We start from the raw sequence: 15,509 nt of genomic DNA on the forward strand, positions 1-15,509 counted from the left end.
AACCTAGCCTATGAATGAAAGTTTACAACGCAAGTGCACGCAAGTTGAGAGAAACATTGGAGTAATCAAGGTGACAGACAATGACACATTTAATACAGCCTTGCACACTCTTGCCTGCATCTAGCTGATCTAGGGTGTAATCATTAGTCCAGCAGTTGCAAACAAGAGTTTCTCTTGGATAAATTCAGGTATGTTAATCCCTGTTCCATTTGCTTCCATTAAAGAAACGTTTTTCAACAGAATCTGCAGAATTAATACACCCCAGATCACTTTCATAGCAGCCACATACTAACTGCATGTTGTATATGTAATTCCTTTTCGCAACTATCTACGCATTCTCCTCCATTCACCTTTCCACTCCGCTTGTGGACTTCAGTGCACAACACATCAGCTTGTGACCAGGCAAAAAAACCTTTCCAAGCCAAACCTTCATATCATGACCGCTAACCGCTACACACAGCCTACATTGTTGTCACGTCATAGACAATCACCATAGCTACTAGAACTAACGCCTTAGTAAAACTGCTACAATCATGCAGTACAGTCAGCAGCAAGCAGTTTAGCAGATACACCGGTGGGCCCTGTGGCAATAAATTAATAAAACCAAAAGTTCCAGTGTTGGATAGCCATAGTCAGCTAGCTAACATAGTATCCTTTTCTGTTTTGAGCCAGGTGTTTGAGTAAGCTAAACTAGCTAGCTGCATTCGCTAGCTAAGTGAAAAAATATGTAATTAAACATAGCTAGCTCTCTCCTTCTCCTTCATTTTTAAATAAATACATTTGTTCAAAACTGTTAAACTATTGTATTTTTCTCTCTTTGAGTCAACTACTAACCACATTGTATGCACTGCAGTGCTAGTTTATGCTTTCAGTACTAGATTAATTCTCTGATCCTTTGATTGGGTGGACAACATGTCAGTTCATGCTGTAAGAGCTCTGATAGGTTGGAGGACGTCCTCTGGAAGTTGTCATGATTATCCTTCCACTTTTTTGGTTACTACATGATTCCATATGTGTTATTTCATAGTTTTGATGTCTTCACTATTATTCTATTACGTAGAAAATAGTAAATAATGAAGAAAAACCCTTGAATGAGTATGTGTATAAACTTTTGACTGGTACTGTATATATGGGTGGTAGGTAGCCTAGTGGTTAGAGCGTTGGACTAGTAACCGAAAGGTTGCTATATCGAATCCCCGAACTGACAAGGTAAAAGTCTGTCCTTCTGCCCCTGAACAAGGCAGGCTGTCATTGTAAATTATAATTTGTTCTTAACTGTCTTGCCTAGTTAAATAAAATAACTGAAAGTGTTTGTGACTGTTGAAATCTCTCACCAGTAACTTGTGTCAGGATGGAACTCTGTGATGGTAAATGGAACCTTGACAGATAGTTCTGGAACCCCCTGAGGAACTCTATCTCCCCTGTTGTCCTACTGCCAGCATACTGTAACACTCCCAGCATCGAACTCTATACCCCCTGTTGTCCTACTGCCAGCATACTGTAACACTCCCAGCATCGAACTCTATACCCCCTGTTGTCCTACTGCCAGCATACTGTAACACTCCCAGCATCGAACTCTATACCCCCTGTTGTCCTACTGCCAGCATACTGTAACACTCCCAGCATCGAACTCTATACCCCCTGTTGTCCTACTGCCAGCATACTGTAACACTCCCAGCATCGAACTCTATACCCCCTGTTGTCCTACTGCCAGCATACTGTAACACTCCCAGCATCGAACTCTATACCCCCTGTTGTCATACTGCCAGCATACTGTAACACTCCCAGCATCGAACTCTATACCCCCTGTTGTCCTACTGCCAGCATACTGTAACACTCCCAGCATCGAACTCTATACCCCCTGTTGTCCTACTGCCAGCATACTGTAACACTCCCAGCATCGAACTCTATACCCCCTGTTGTGCTACTGCCAGCATACTGTAACACTCCCAGCATCGAACTCTACACCCCCTGTTGTCCTACTGCCAGCATACTGTAACACTCCCAGCATCGAACTCTACACCCCCTGTTGTCCTACTGCCAGCATACTGTAACACTCCCATTATCGAACTCTACACCCCCTGTTGTCCTACTGCCAGCATACTGTAACACTCCCAGCATCGAACTCTACACCCCCTGTTGTCCTACTGCCAGCATACTGTAACACTCCCAGCATCGAACTCTACACCCCCTGTTGTCCTACTGCCAGCATACTGTAACACTCCCAGCATCGAACTCTACACCCCCTGTTGTCCTACTGCCAGCATACTGTAACACTCCCAGCATCGAGCTCTATACCCCCTGTTGTCCTACTTTTCTTTAAAGACACCTACACAGTTCCCATTGACACTAACCCCCTCATGGGATGGGACTGTGACAGACAGAGGCTCGCTGGGTAACAAATGCCACGATATTCCCTATATACAGTATAGTGCACCATGGGCCAATGGGCCCTGCTCAAAAGTAATGCACTATAAAGGGAATATGGTGCCATTTGGGATGCACCCTGTGACCGACAGATATCTCCCAGGGACGGGGATAACACCACATGGAGATAAAGGGAGCAACACAGGAGCTATCAGTACTGTCAGTCAAACACTGAAATTCCCATAGAAAAAGACTCACTGTCACTTATACTGCAGCTGACTAGCACCAATACTGTAGCACCTGTATTCAATTAGAGCTAGGCTACTTGTGGTGTCGCTGCTGTCTTTCTGAGACAGCAGCGACTGTGCTACTGTACATAGGACTGTGGATGGAGTGCTGTATTTAACAGCCCGTCTATTGGGTATGTGTGTATTTAACAGCCCGTCTATTGGGTATGTATGTATTTAACAGCCCGTCTATTAGGTATGTATGTATTTAACAGCCCGTCTATTGGGTATGTATGTATTTAACAGCCGTCTATTGGGTATGTATGTATTTAACAGCCCGTCTATTAGGTAAGTATGTATTTAACAGCCCGTCTATTGGGTATGTATGTATTTAACAGCCCGTCTATTGGGTATGTATGTATTTAACAGCCCGTCTATTGGGTATGTGTGTATTTAACAGCCCGTCTATTGGGTATGTATGTATTTAACAGCCCGTCTATTGGGTATGTATGTATTTAACAGCCCGTCTATTGGGTATGTGTGTATTTAACAGCCCGTCTATTGGGTATGTGTGTATTTAACAGCCCGTCTATTGGGTATGTATGTATTTAACAGCCCGTCTATTGGGTATGTGTGTATTTAACAGCCCGTCTATTGGGTATGTGTGTATTTAACAGCCCGTCTATTGGGTATGTGTGTATTTAACAGCCCGTCTATTGGGTATGTGTGTATTTAACAGCCCGTCTATTGGGTATGTGTGTATTTAACAGCCCGTCTATTGGGTATGTGTGTATTTAACAGCCCGTCTATTGGGTATGTGTGTATTTAACAGCCCGTCTATTGGGTATGTGTGTATTTAACAGCCCGTCTATTGGGTATGTGTGTATTTAACAGCCCGTCTATTGGGTATGTGTGTATTTAACAGCCCGTCTATTGGGTATGTGTGTATTTAACAGCCCGTCTATTGGGTATGTGTGTATTTAACAGCCCGTCTATTGGGTATGTGTGTATTTAACAGCCCGTCTATTGGGTATGTGTGTATTTAACAGCCCGTCTATTGGGTATGTGTGTATTTAACAGCCCGTCTATTGGGTATGTGTGTATTTAACAGCCCGTCTATTGGGTATGTGTGTATTTAACAGCCCGTCTATTGGGTATGTGTGTATTTAACAGCCCGTCTATTGGGTATGTGTGTATTTAACAGCCCGTCTATTGGGTATGTATGTATTTAACAGCCCGTCTATTGGGTATGTGTGTATTTAACAGCCCGTCTATTGGGTATGTGTGTATTTAACAGCCCGTCTATTGGGTATGTGTGTATTTAACAGCCCGTCTATTGGGTATGTGTGTATTTAACAGCCCGTCTATTGGGTATGTGTGTATTTAACAGCCCGTCTATTGGGTATGTGTGTATTTAACAGCCCGTCTATTGGGTATGTGTGTATTTAACAGCCCGTCTATTGGGTATGTGTGTATTTAACAGCCCGTCTATAGGGTATGTATGTTTTGAACAGCCGTCTCATGTGTAACGGGAGTTTGATTCCTGTACAGTGAAGAGGTCCTCTTGAGAGTGTACATCTTGTTATAATCTCTGCATCCCAAAATGACACCCTATTCAGAGGCCTACGGGCCATGATCAAAGGTAGTGAACCAAAATAGGGAATAGGGAGTCATTTTGGATGCAGACATAGTGTAGAAACCCTGTGAACACTCACTCAACAGACCTGTCTGCATGGTATCCCTCCCACATCCAGCCTCCCTTGTGGCGCAGCGGTCTAAGACACTGCATCTCAGTGCTAGAGGCGTCGCTACAGTCCCTGGTTCGAATCCAGGCTGTATCACGTCCGGCTGTGATTGGGAGTCCCATAGGGCGGCGCGCAATTGGCCCAGTGTCGTCCGGGTTTGGCCCGGGGGTAGGTCATCATTGTAAATAAGAATTTGTTCTTAACTGACTTGCCTAGTTAAATAAAGGTTAAATGTACATTTTGAAAAATCAATAAAAATCTATCTCCTGTCTCACTCCAACCGATTCACTCCACCTATCCTCCAAATGCACAGCCTTCCCCCCAAGTTGACCTGTGTAGCTTACATGGAAGTAGGGTTGCAAAGTCCCCAGGATTGCTAGAAATCCTGACGGGAGGATCCCCCGGGATCAGGAGGGAATAAGCAACTGGGAATCCCTCCAACTGGGATTCCTTAACAACTCTGAAACTTTGAGAAAGTGTATGGTATTTTGCAAGCGTAATGAAGCTCATTCCAGGGAGGTGTTCCTCTCTGCTACAGCTGGGTGTGTAATCGTTTACAGGTATTTTTTGTCCACAGCTGCAGCCTCTTAGGAGGATGAATGGTTCCAATGGTTCCATCTCAGTTTTGGCTCGGTTCTGACCCTGACCTTCTAACCGGTACAGGTTCCACCCATCATTAGAGGTCAGGGGTCAGCTCCCATGTCGCTGTCAAGCCCAGGCAGCTGAGCTGCCCACTCTCTCACACACACACACACACACACACACACACACACACACACACACACACACACACACACACACACGCACCCAAGCAGCCTCTCACACACACACACACGCGCCAAGGGGAGTACACACACACACGCACACACACACCCAAGCAGCCTCTCACTGACTGGTTACGTGGCTTTAGCATTGATGCCTTGTAGGCTTTTAAGCTATGTGTCCTTTTTTCACTCCTGGAAGTGAGTTTGCATGACAGAAATACAGTATTATATTTAAAAAGGACCTCCCTGGATGTATAGTTTTATATTACTGCATTATATTTTAAAGGAACCGTGTAGTAGTCTGTTTACTATATGTAAGACCACGTAAAAGGATTCCTTCAAGTGATTATTGTGTTCATGTGATTGTGTAAACATAATTCAAGGAAGAGGCCTATATGGCGAGTCACCTAACAGTAAATTGTCCCCATTGTTTAGACAAGGCTAATTGTCATTGTTCCAGAAATGCCATATTCTGCTGTGACGCAGGCATTGTCTGGGCTCAGCTAGAGCCCAGTGAACACAGTCCCCTGGGCATGTTCCTTCCCTGGGATTAAATACACAAACAAAACAAAAACAAAGATAGAGACTGTGTCCCAAATTGCACCCTATTCCCTATGTAGTGCACTACTTTAGACCAGAACCTATAGGGAATAGGGTGCCATTTTGGGATGCAGAAGAGACACAGACTAAGAAAAGCACAAACAAAACATCAATCATTTATATTTCAGAACCCCTGGTTGTCATGCCTACAATAGACTCCAATACTGGGAGTCAATCCCATTTTATGTCTCGCCCAAAACATGTCAAAGCAGATGTTATAAGATCCTAAGAGCGTTTGACAGCTGGTCAAGTAGTTTAACTGGTAGGTTATTTCCTCATTGAGCTGTAGGACAGTGAACCAGTAGTTTAACTGGTAGGTTATATCCTCATTGAGCTGTAGGACAGTGAACCAGTAGTTTAACTGGGAGGTTATATCCTCATTGAGCTGTGGGACAGTGAACCAGTAGTTTAACTGGTAGGTTATATCCTCATTGAGCTGTAGGACAGTGAACCAGTAGTTTAACTGGGAGGTTATATCCACATTGAGCTGTAGGACAGTGAACCAGTAGTTTAACTGGTAGGTTATATACTCATTGAGCTGTAGGACAGTGAACCAGTAGTTTAACGGGGAGGTTATATCCTCATTGAGCTGTAGGACAGTGAACCAGTAGTTTAACTGGGAGGTTATATCCTCATTGAGCTGTAGGACAGTGAACCAGTAGTTTAACGGGGAGGTTATATCCTCATTGAGCTGTAGGACAGTGAACCAGTAGTTTAACTGGTAGGTTATTTCCTCATTGAGCTGTAGGACAGTGAACCAGTAGTTTAACTGGTAGGTTATTTCCTCATTGAGCTGTAGGACAGTGAACCAGTAGGGCAAATAGATTTGAGATAGTCCAAATCTTTAGCTAGTTTGTTGTATAAAACGTAAAATGTGTAGCCATGTAGTTATATAAGTGGATTAGGGAAACACCAGCCGACTACTGTATGCCCAAATGCCCCCTATTTCCTATATAGTGTACTTATTTGGACTAGGGCTTATAGCAGCTCTGGTTACTAGTAGTGCACTATGTAGGGAATAGGGTGCCATTTGGGACACTCACTCTGTTCAAACATGCTAAATGAGTCATCTGAAATATTCATTTATTTATTTTCACTGTCTGATTCTGCTGAAAAAGCCTGTCTGTACTATTAACGTTATGTCCTGCTGTAATCACCATAAGAAGAGGTCAAATGGAGACTGAATCTGTTCTCTGGGCTTCTGTACCCCCACAGAAAGCAGAGCCTTATGGGACCCTTCACCTTAACAAGATATTAATGCAGTGTGTCAAGTGGCATCCTTTCCCCTAACTAGTGCACTACCGTTGACCAGGTCTATAGGACTCTGGTCCAAAATAATGCACTGTATAGGTATTAATGAGGATTTGGGATGGAGATTGTTTTAATTTTTTTTACTAATCTGTTTTTATTTCTTTGTTCTCCAAAACTGTCTGGTTTTCTCATCTTCTTATTTTTATTCTCCCAAGTGACACTGCGGATAATGGATACTGAGGCAGTTTATTCAGTGTTACTGCTTAAACATATGTCTCTTAATTTGTAGCTATGTGGCGTCCGTACACACGCTTCTCGCACCGTTAACCAATGAAAAGCAAATTCCCCATCAAATGAACTATGTCTGCCAAATGAATCACTGTCCGCGTCAATCTGGCCATTGTGGGAGGCCCACTCCTCACCAGTCAAATAGAGAAACAACCCTCAGTGGATGAGATTTAGCATCATTCTAGTTTAGTATACATATTGATAAAGGGATAGCTTACCCAAATGACAGAATTGTTTCCTTACTCTGTAAGCAGTCTATGGACATGTTCAAATCATCAATAAGTCACTTTGAGCTTCACAATCAATATGAGATACTTTCGGATGATTTGGGCATGATTCGCAAAAAAATGCTAACATTGGTACCATGACTTCAATGGGATTTGTGCCACAAATGCTAAAACGTTAGCATTTGGAATCAGTGTCAGGGAAATAAAACCAAAGCATGGATTGCGGTCCTACCTTGTCCATAGACTGCTTACAGGGTAAGGAAACCAATGTGTAATTCTGTCATTTGGGTGAGCTATTGCCCAATATCTTACAATTGTTATATCAATCTGTCCGTCTACAGTAGGAAGGCGGTGTCTTTCTATGTGCTATTCCCTCTTACCAGTCACCTGGAGCAGCAGCCCAAGGGCACAGAGGTCACCATTCCTCCCTCCCCCTCCTCTACCCTCCTTATCTCTGGCTCCTGGATGCTTATTTTCATAAAAATGGCGCCAGTCAGATGCTGGCACTAAGACAGCTGTATTCCACAATAAGCAAACAAGAAAACACTCACCCAGAGGCGGCACTCTTAGTAACTGGGGACATTAATGCAGGGAAACTTAAAACCGTTTTACCAAATTTCTAGCAGCATGTTAAATGTGGAACCAGAGGGGAAAAAAACTCTGGACCACAGTTACTCCACACACAGAGACGCATACAAAGCTCTCCATCGCCCTCCATTTGGCAAATCTGACCATAATTCTATCCTCCTGATTCTTACTTACAAAAAAAAATTAAAGCAGGAAGCACCAGTAACTAGATCAATAAAAAAGTGGTCAGATGAAGCCAGTGCTAAGCTACAGGACTGTTTTGCTATCACAGACTGGAATATGTTCCGGGATTCCTCCGATGGCATTGAGGAGTACACCACATCAGTCATTGGCTTCATCAATAAGTGCATCGATGATGTCGTCCCCACAGTGACCGTAGGTACATACCCCAACCAGAAGCCATGGATTACAGGCAACATCCGGACTGAGGTAAATGCTAGAGCTGCCGCTTTCAAGCTAACCCGGACGCTTATAAGAAATCCTGCTATGCCCTCCGACGAACCATCAAACAGGCAAGGCGTCAATACAGGACTAAGATCGAGTCTTACTACACACGTGCTCTGACGCTCATCGGATGTGGCAGGTGCTTGCAAACCATTACAGACTACAAAGGGAAGCACAGCCGAGAAATGCCCAGTGACACGAGCCTACCAGACGAGCTAAACTACTTCTATGCTCGCTTTGAGGCAAATAACACTGAAACATGCATGAGAGCACCAGCTGTTCCGGAAGACTGTGTGATCATTCTCTCCGCAGCCGATGTGAGTAAGACCTTTTAAACAGGTCAACATACACAAGGCGGCAGAGCCAGGCGGATTACTAGGACGTGTACTGTGTGCATGCACTGACCAACACACATATGTGAGAATGCTATTCATTGACTACAGCTCAGTGTTCAACACCATAGTGCCCTCAAAGCTCATCAATAAGCTAAGGACCCTGGGACTAAACACCTCGCTCTTCAACTGGATCCTGGACTTCCTGACGGGCCGCCCCCAGGTGGTAAGGGTAGGTAACAACACATCCGCCACGCTGATCCTCAACACAGGGGCCCCTCAGGGGTGCGTGCTCAGTCCCCTCCTGTACTCCCTGTTCACTCATGACTGCACGGCCAGGCACGACTCCAACACCATCATTAAGTTTGCCGATGACGCAACAGTGGTAGGCCTGATCAACGACGAGACAGCCTATAGGGAGGAGGTCAGAGACCTGGCCGTGTGGTGCCAGGACAACAACCTGTCCCTCAACGTGATCAAGACAAAGGAGATGATTGTGGACTACAGGAAAAAGAGGACCGAGCACGCCCCCATTCTCATCAACGGGGCTGCTGTGGAGCAGGTTGAGCTTCAAGTTCCTTGGTGTCCACATCAACAAACTAACATGGTCCAAGCACACCAAGACAGTTGTGAAGAGGGCACGAAAAAAAACTATTCCCCCTCATGAGACTGAAAAGATTTGGCATGGGTCCTCAGATCCTCAAAATGTTCTACAGCTGCACCATCAAGATTATCCTGACTGGTTGCATCACTGCCTGGAATGGCAACTACTCGGCGTCCGACCGCAAGGCACTACAGAGGGTAATGCAAACGGCCCTGTACATCACAGGGGCCAAGCTTCCTGCCATCCAGGACCTCTATACCAGGCGGTGTCAGAGGAAGGCCCTAAAAATTGTCAAAGACTCCAGCCACCCTAGTCATAGACTGTTCTCTCTGCTACCGCACGGCAAGCGGTACCGGAGCGCCAAGTCTAGGTCCAAGAGGCTTCTAAACAGCTTCTACCTCCAAGCCATAAGACTCCTGAACATCTAATCAAATGTCTACCCAGACTATTTGCATCCCCCCCTGTTTTACACCACTTCTACTTTCAGTTGTTATCTTCTATGCATAGTCACTTTAATAACTCTACCTACATGCACAGTACATATTACCTCAACTAACCGGTGCCCCCGCACATTGACTCTGTACCGGTACCCCCTGTATATAGCCTCTCGTTATTGTTATTTTACTGCTGCTCTTTAATTACTTGTTACTTTTATTTCTTATTCTTATCCGTATTCTTATTTTTTAAACTGCATTGTTGGTTAGGGGCTCGTAAGTAAGCATTTCACTTTTAGGTCTACACCTGTTGTGTTCGGCGCATGTGACTAATAAAATTTGATTTGATCTTATCCCCTGTCTGACACAGATATTACAGGCCTTTTGTTAGCATGGTGGACCAGCCAACCTCTTCTGCCTCTCAACCTATACGACCTAGGGATGTGTCTCCAATGGCATCCTATTCCTTATATAGTGCACCGTACCCATAGGGCTCTGGTCAAAAGTAGTGCACTATATCGTGAATAGGGTGCCATACGGGGTGCAGTCTAGGTGCTGCCTGTGAGTTCTCCCCACTAACATAAAGCCAACCTACCTGATAACGACCAAATAAAGAGGCTGATAAATCCCAGCCCCAAGGTGAATGTGAAGGACAGACACTGGCTCTGGTGTGTTATCTAGCAGCATATTATCTGCATGATTGGTTACGGGTCTAGGATATTGTTTATTTTTCCAGTGATTAATTTGTAGTGGAACGGTAGCTAGCCAGACCTTCACAATCAGTTAGCTGGAGCTTAAATCATGTTAGCTTTGAAACTGGTTCAATGTCAAAGGGGGGGGGGGGGTGACATTATCCTGGTCTCAGACCTGTTTGTTCTCTCTTAACAACTATACTGGTGACTGTACACACAGGTTTGAGACCAGTCTATGTTGACATGTCTGTGGGGTTTGAGTCTTTGTTGTTGGAGAATGACATCTTCAAGACTCTGTCCTCTCTTGTGACCGTTCCTCTCTTTGTATGTACTGTTTCATTTTTAGGAGCTTGCATAGTGGACAAAGTTGTCAGTTGCCATCAAATATACAAATGAACATTGAACACCAGTGAAAAAAGAAAATGTTTCCAATGTGGTCCCCAATGGAATAGGCTATGTGAAGACTGTAAAGTCTGATGACAGTGGCCTAGGTCCAATCAATGTAGAGTCCTGTGGGCTTGCAAGAGCAGTGGGCGGGAATTGGGGGATGGGATTTTCATGCAAGCCTGAAAACTCTTAAGGAAAATGCAGGTCAGTTCAGAACAAAATGTTATTTACAATGACGGCCTGCCCCGGCCAAACCCTAACGACGCTGGGCCCCCAATCACGGCCGGTTGTGATACAGCCTGGAATCGAACCAGGGTCTGTACTGAGATGCAGGGGGGGAGAGAGGGAGGAGAGGGAGAGTTGGGGGGAGGAGAGGAGGGAGGGACGGGGGGGAGGAGATGAGGACTGTGGACCTGCCTGCCTGTGAGGTGTTAGCCAGGGTTAGAGGGGGAGGGTAGAGAGAGGGGCTGAGGACCCGACTTCCCGTTTTCCCTGCCTGGCTGAGGTGATTTGTGCCTTTTCATGTTCAGGACCCAGTGGAATCCATCAATGCAGAAACATAATCTGTCCAGCCAACAGACTCTGTTAAATGTAGGCCTGTAGATGTAGAGTGTTTTGGGAGACGGAACAGCCCCCCCCCCCCCCCCCCCCCCCCCCTCTCTCTCTCTCTCTCTCGTCTCTCGCCCCCCCCCCCTCTCTCTCTCTCTCTCTCTCTCTCTCTCTCTCTCTCTCGTCTCTCTCGTCTCGTCTCTCTCTCTCTCTCTCTCTCTCTCTCTCTCTCTCTCTCTCTCTCCTCTTTCTCTCAAGGGGACTTAAGAGATGTGATGCATTATATGCCATGTCATTTGACAGCATCAGACAGGCAGTTGTGAGTGTGGAAGGGCTGCTAGGCTCACTGAGGCTGGAGGCTCTGGAGAGATGCCAGGCAGGGCAGGGCTGCCACCACTGTGCCCGGTCTTCAGCTGGAGACATTACACTGATCAGACTAGGCTGCATCTCTGTCTGGATGTGTCCCAAATCACATCCTATTCCCTTTATAGTGCACTACTATGGGCACTGGTAAAAAGTAGTGCCCTATATAGGGAACAGGGGTGCATCCTTTCTGTCTGTACAGACCTTCCTCATCCTCATCCCCATCTCTACCCAGCTAGTCTCATTATGCAGCCTGTCATCCCCATCTCTACCCGGGTAGTTTGCCCCCGGTAATGCTTTGGGCAGACCGCACCACCCTCTGGAGAGCCCTGCGGTTGAACTCATAGTCAATCCTCTGTTTCTGTTCTCCTCTTCCTCTTTCAGGTGACTGACCAGCTTCCGTGGGATTTGATGTCGCTTCTAGATTGGTTCTGCTGAAGATGGAAACACTGGAGTCAGAGCTCACCTGCCCAATCTGCCTGGAGTTGTTTGATGATCCCCTGCTCTTACCCTGCGCCCACAGCCTGTGTTTCAACTGCGCCCATCGCATCCTAGTCTCCCACTGCTCGTCCAACAAACCGTTAGAGTCCATCTCCGCCTTCCAGTGCCCCACCTGCCGTTACGTCATCACGCTGAACCACCGCGGCCTGGAGGGCCTGAAGCGCAATGTGACCCTGCAGAACATCATCCACCGTTTCCAGAAGGCCTCCGTCAGCGGACCTAACTCCCCCAGTGAGAGTCGTCGTGCCCCAGGTCTCTCCGGAGGCCACAGACCCTATAGCAGCAGCGGAGGAGGAAGCTCCGGCAGCCACAGCGCCCGGTCCAGCCCGGCCCAGTCCTCCTCTCATCAGCACACTGCCATCATGTCTCTGGAGCACCGTATCAGCTGTCAGTTCTGTGAGCAGGACCCGCCGCGCGAGGCGGTCAAGACGTGCGTGACCTGCGAGGTGTCGTACTGTGACAGGTGTCTACGTGCCACGCACCCCAATAAGAAGCCGTTTACCAGTCACCGGTTGGTGGAGCCGGTGCATGACGCCCACATGAGAGGCCTCACCTGCCTGGAGCATGAGAATGAGAAGGTTAATATGTACTGCATCGTGGATGACCAGCTGATATGTGCCCTGTGTAAGCTGGTGGGACGGCACAGAGAACATCAAGTCTCCTCTCTCAGCGAACGCTTCGACAAACTCAAGGTGAGCCCCCCCCCCACGTTCTCTCTAATACACAGATCACACACTAACTGTACACATCAACAAACTGTATTTGAAGTGTTGTATTCCAAAACGCATAATGTCCATTTTCAGAAATGTTGGTCAATTGACGTTAATTAAAAACGCATATTGTGAAAGAGATGAAACTGTTATTATTTCATTTTGCCATGACATGGGCTAGAGAAAAGACAGACATGATTTTGTTTGAAATATTGCAAGCTAATTTTCATTTAAAAAAAATTCAAATAATCATATTTTGTGGCAAAACTCTATATATCCCCCTAAACTACAAAACTCCTGTAGGAAAAGTATCCCAATTGAGTTTTAAACAGTTACATGTAATAATGCCTCAATACATATTAAAATAATACATTTCTTTAAACTCTATTGTGTAAATATAACATATCTGATTCATAGTATCCAGAGGGTGGACAGTGTATACAATGTGGGTTTTCTTTTTGGACATTTAAGCAACCTTTTTTGGGGTTTTTTTCCATTAGGATAAATCAAAGGAAGCTTTCTGAGTTTGATTATACACACTTTAGGGAAGGATTTAATAAATAATAAGGACTTTGAAAGTCTGATTATTGGATTGTTTGTTATTGTCGGAGTGACACGACACTCTGTTTACAGCCTCCGTATGTTTGTTATTGTCAGAGTGACACGGCACTCTGTTTACAGCCTCCGTATGTTTGTTATTGTTGGAGTGACACGGCACTCTGTTTACAGCCTCTGTATGTTTGTTATTGTCAGAGTGACACGGCACTCTGTTTACAGCCTCCGTATGTTTGTTATTGTCAGAGTGACACGGCACTCTGTTTACAGCCTCCGTATGTTTGTTATTGTCAGAGTGACACGACACTCTGTTTACAGCCTCCGTATGTTTGTTATTGTCGGAGTGACACGGCACTCTGTTTACAGCCTCCGTATGTTTGTTATTGTCAGAGTGACACGGCACTCTGTTTACAGCCTCCGTATGTTTGTTATTGTCAGAGTGACACGGCACTCTGTTTACAGCCTCCGTATGTTTGTTATTGTCAGAGTGACACGACACTCTGTTTACAGCCTCCGTATGTTTGTTATTGTCGGAGTGACACGGCACTCTGTTTACAGCCTCCGTATGTTTGTTATTGTCAGAGTGACACGGCACTCTGTTTACAGCCTCCGTATGTTTGTTATTGTTGGAGTGACACGACACTCTGTTTACAGCCTCCGTATGTTTGTTATTGTCAGAGTGACACGACACTCTGTTTACAGCCTCCGTATGTTTGTTATTGTTGGAGTGACACGACACTCTGTTTACAGCCTCCGTATGTTTGTTATTGTCGGAGTGACACGGCACTCTGTTTACAGCCTCCGTATGTTTGTTATTGTTGGAGTGACACGACACTCTGTTTACAGCCTCCGTATGTTTGTTATTGTTGGAGTGACACGGCACTCTGTTTACAGCCTCCGTATGTTTGTTATTGTCGGAGTGACACGGCACTCTGTTTACAGCCTCCGTATGTTTGTTATTGTCAGAGTGACACGGCACTCTGTTTACAGCCTCCGTATGTTTGTTATTGTTGGAGTGACACGGCACTCTGTTTACAGCCTCCGTATGTTTCCAGCCAGTAGCCTGTTATTGTTTCCCGTCGCTGGATCTGTATCTTGGCTCTCTCCTAGTCATGAGCTTGTTTAGAATGTTCCCTCTTTCAGCCAACAGGAACAGATATCACAGGCTCCAACAGGAATAGATATCACAGGCTACAACAGGAACAGATATCACAGACTACAGCAGGAATAGATATCACAGACTACAACAGGAACAGATATCACAGGCTACAACAGGAATAGATATCACAGGCTACAACAGGAATAGATATCACAGGCTACAATAGGAATAGATATCACAGGCTACAACAGGAATAGATATCACAGACTACAACAGGAACAGATATCACAGACTACAACAGGAATAGATATCACAGACTACAACAGGAATAAACATCACAGACTACAACAGGAACGGATATCACAGACTACAACAGGAACAGATATCACAGACTCCAACAGGAATAGATATCACAGGCTACAACAGGAACAGATATCACAGACTACAGCAGGAATAGATATCACAGACTACAACAGGAACAGATATCACAGGCTACAACAGGAATAGATATCACAGGCTACAACAGGAACAGATATCACAGACTACAGCAGGAATAGATATCACAGACTACAACAGGAACAGATATCACAGGCTACAACAGGAATAGATATCACAGGCTACAACAGGAATAGATATCACAGGCTACAATAGGAATAGATATCACAGGCTACAACAGGAATAGATATCACAGACTACAACAGGAACAGATATCACAGACTACAACAGGAATAGATATCACAGACTACAACAGGAATAAACATCACAGACTACAACAGGAACGG

At 45.3% G+C, this 15,509-nt stretch overlaps 1 protein-coding gene across 3 annotated transcripts in view; it reads left to right on the top strand.

Annotated features, from left to right (window-relative positions):
- Positions 1–15,509, top strand: part of LOC106604185 (putative E3 ubiquitin-protein ligase MID2) — a 287,557-nt gene that overhangs the window by 161,285 nt on the left and 110,763 nt on the right. For all 3 annotated transcript variants that reach the window (XM_045717834.2, XM_045717835.2, XM_045717833.2), the window contains exon 2: positions 12,247–13,055. In XM_045717834.2, coding sequence (XP_045573790.1) covers positions 12,303–13,055 — 753 coding nt within the window. In that variant the 5' untranslated portion in view covers positions 12,247–12,302. The remainder of the gene's footprint in view (positions 1–12,246; positions 13,056–15,509) is intronic.

Source organism: Salmo salar, chromosome 05 (assembly GCF_965601325.2).
Source record: "Salmo salar chromosome 05, fSalSal1, whole genome shotgun sequence".
NCBI classification, from domain to species: Eukaryota; Metazoa; Chordata; class Actinopteri; order Salmoniformes; family Salmonidae; genus Salmo; species Salmo salar.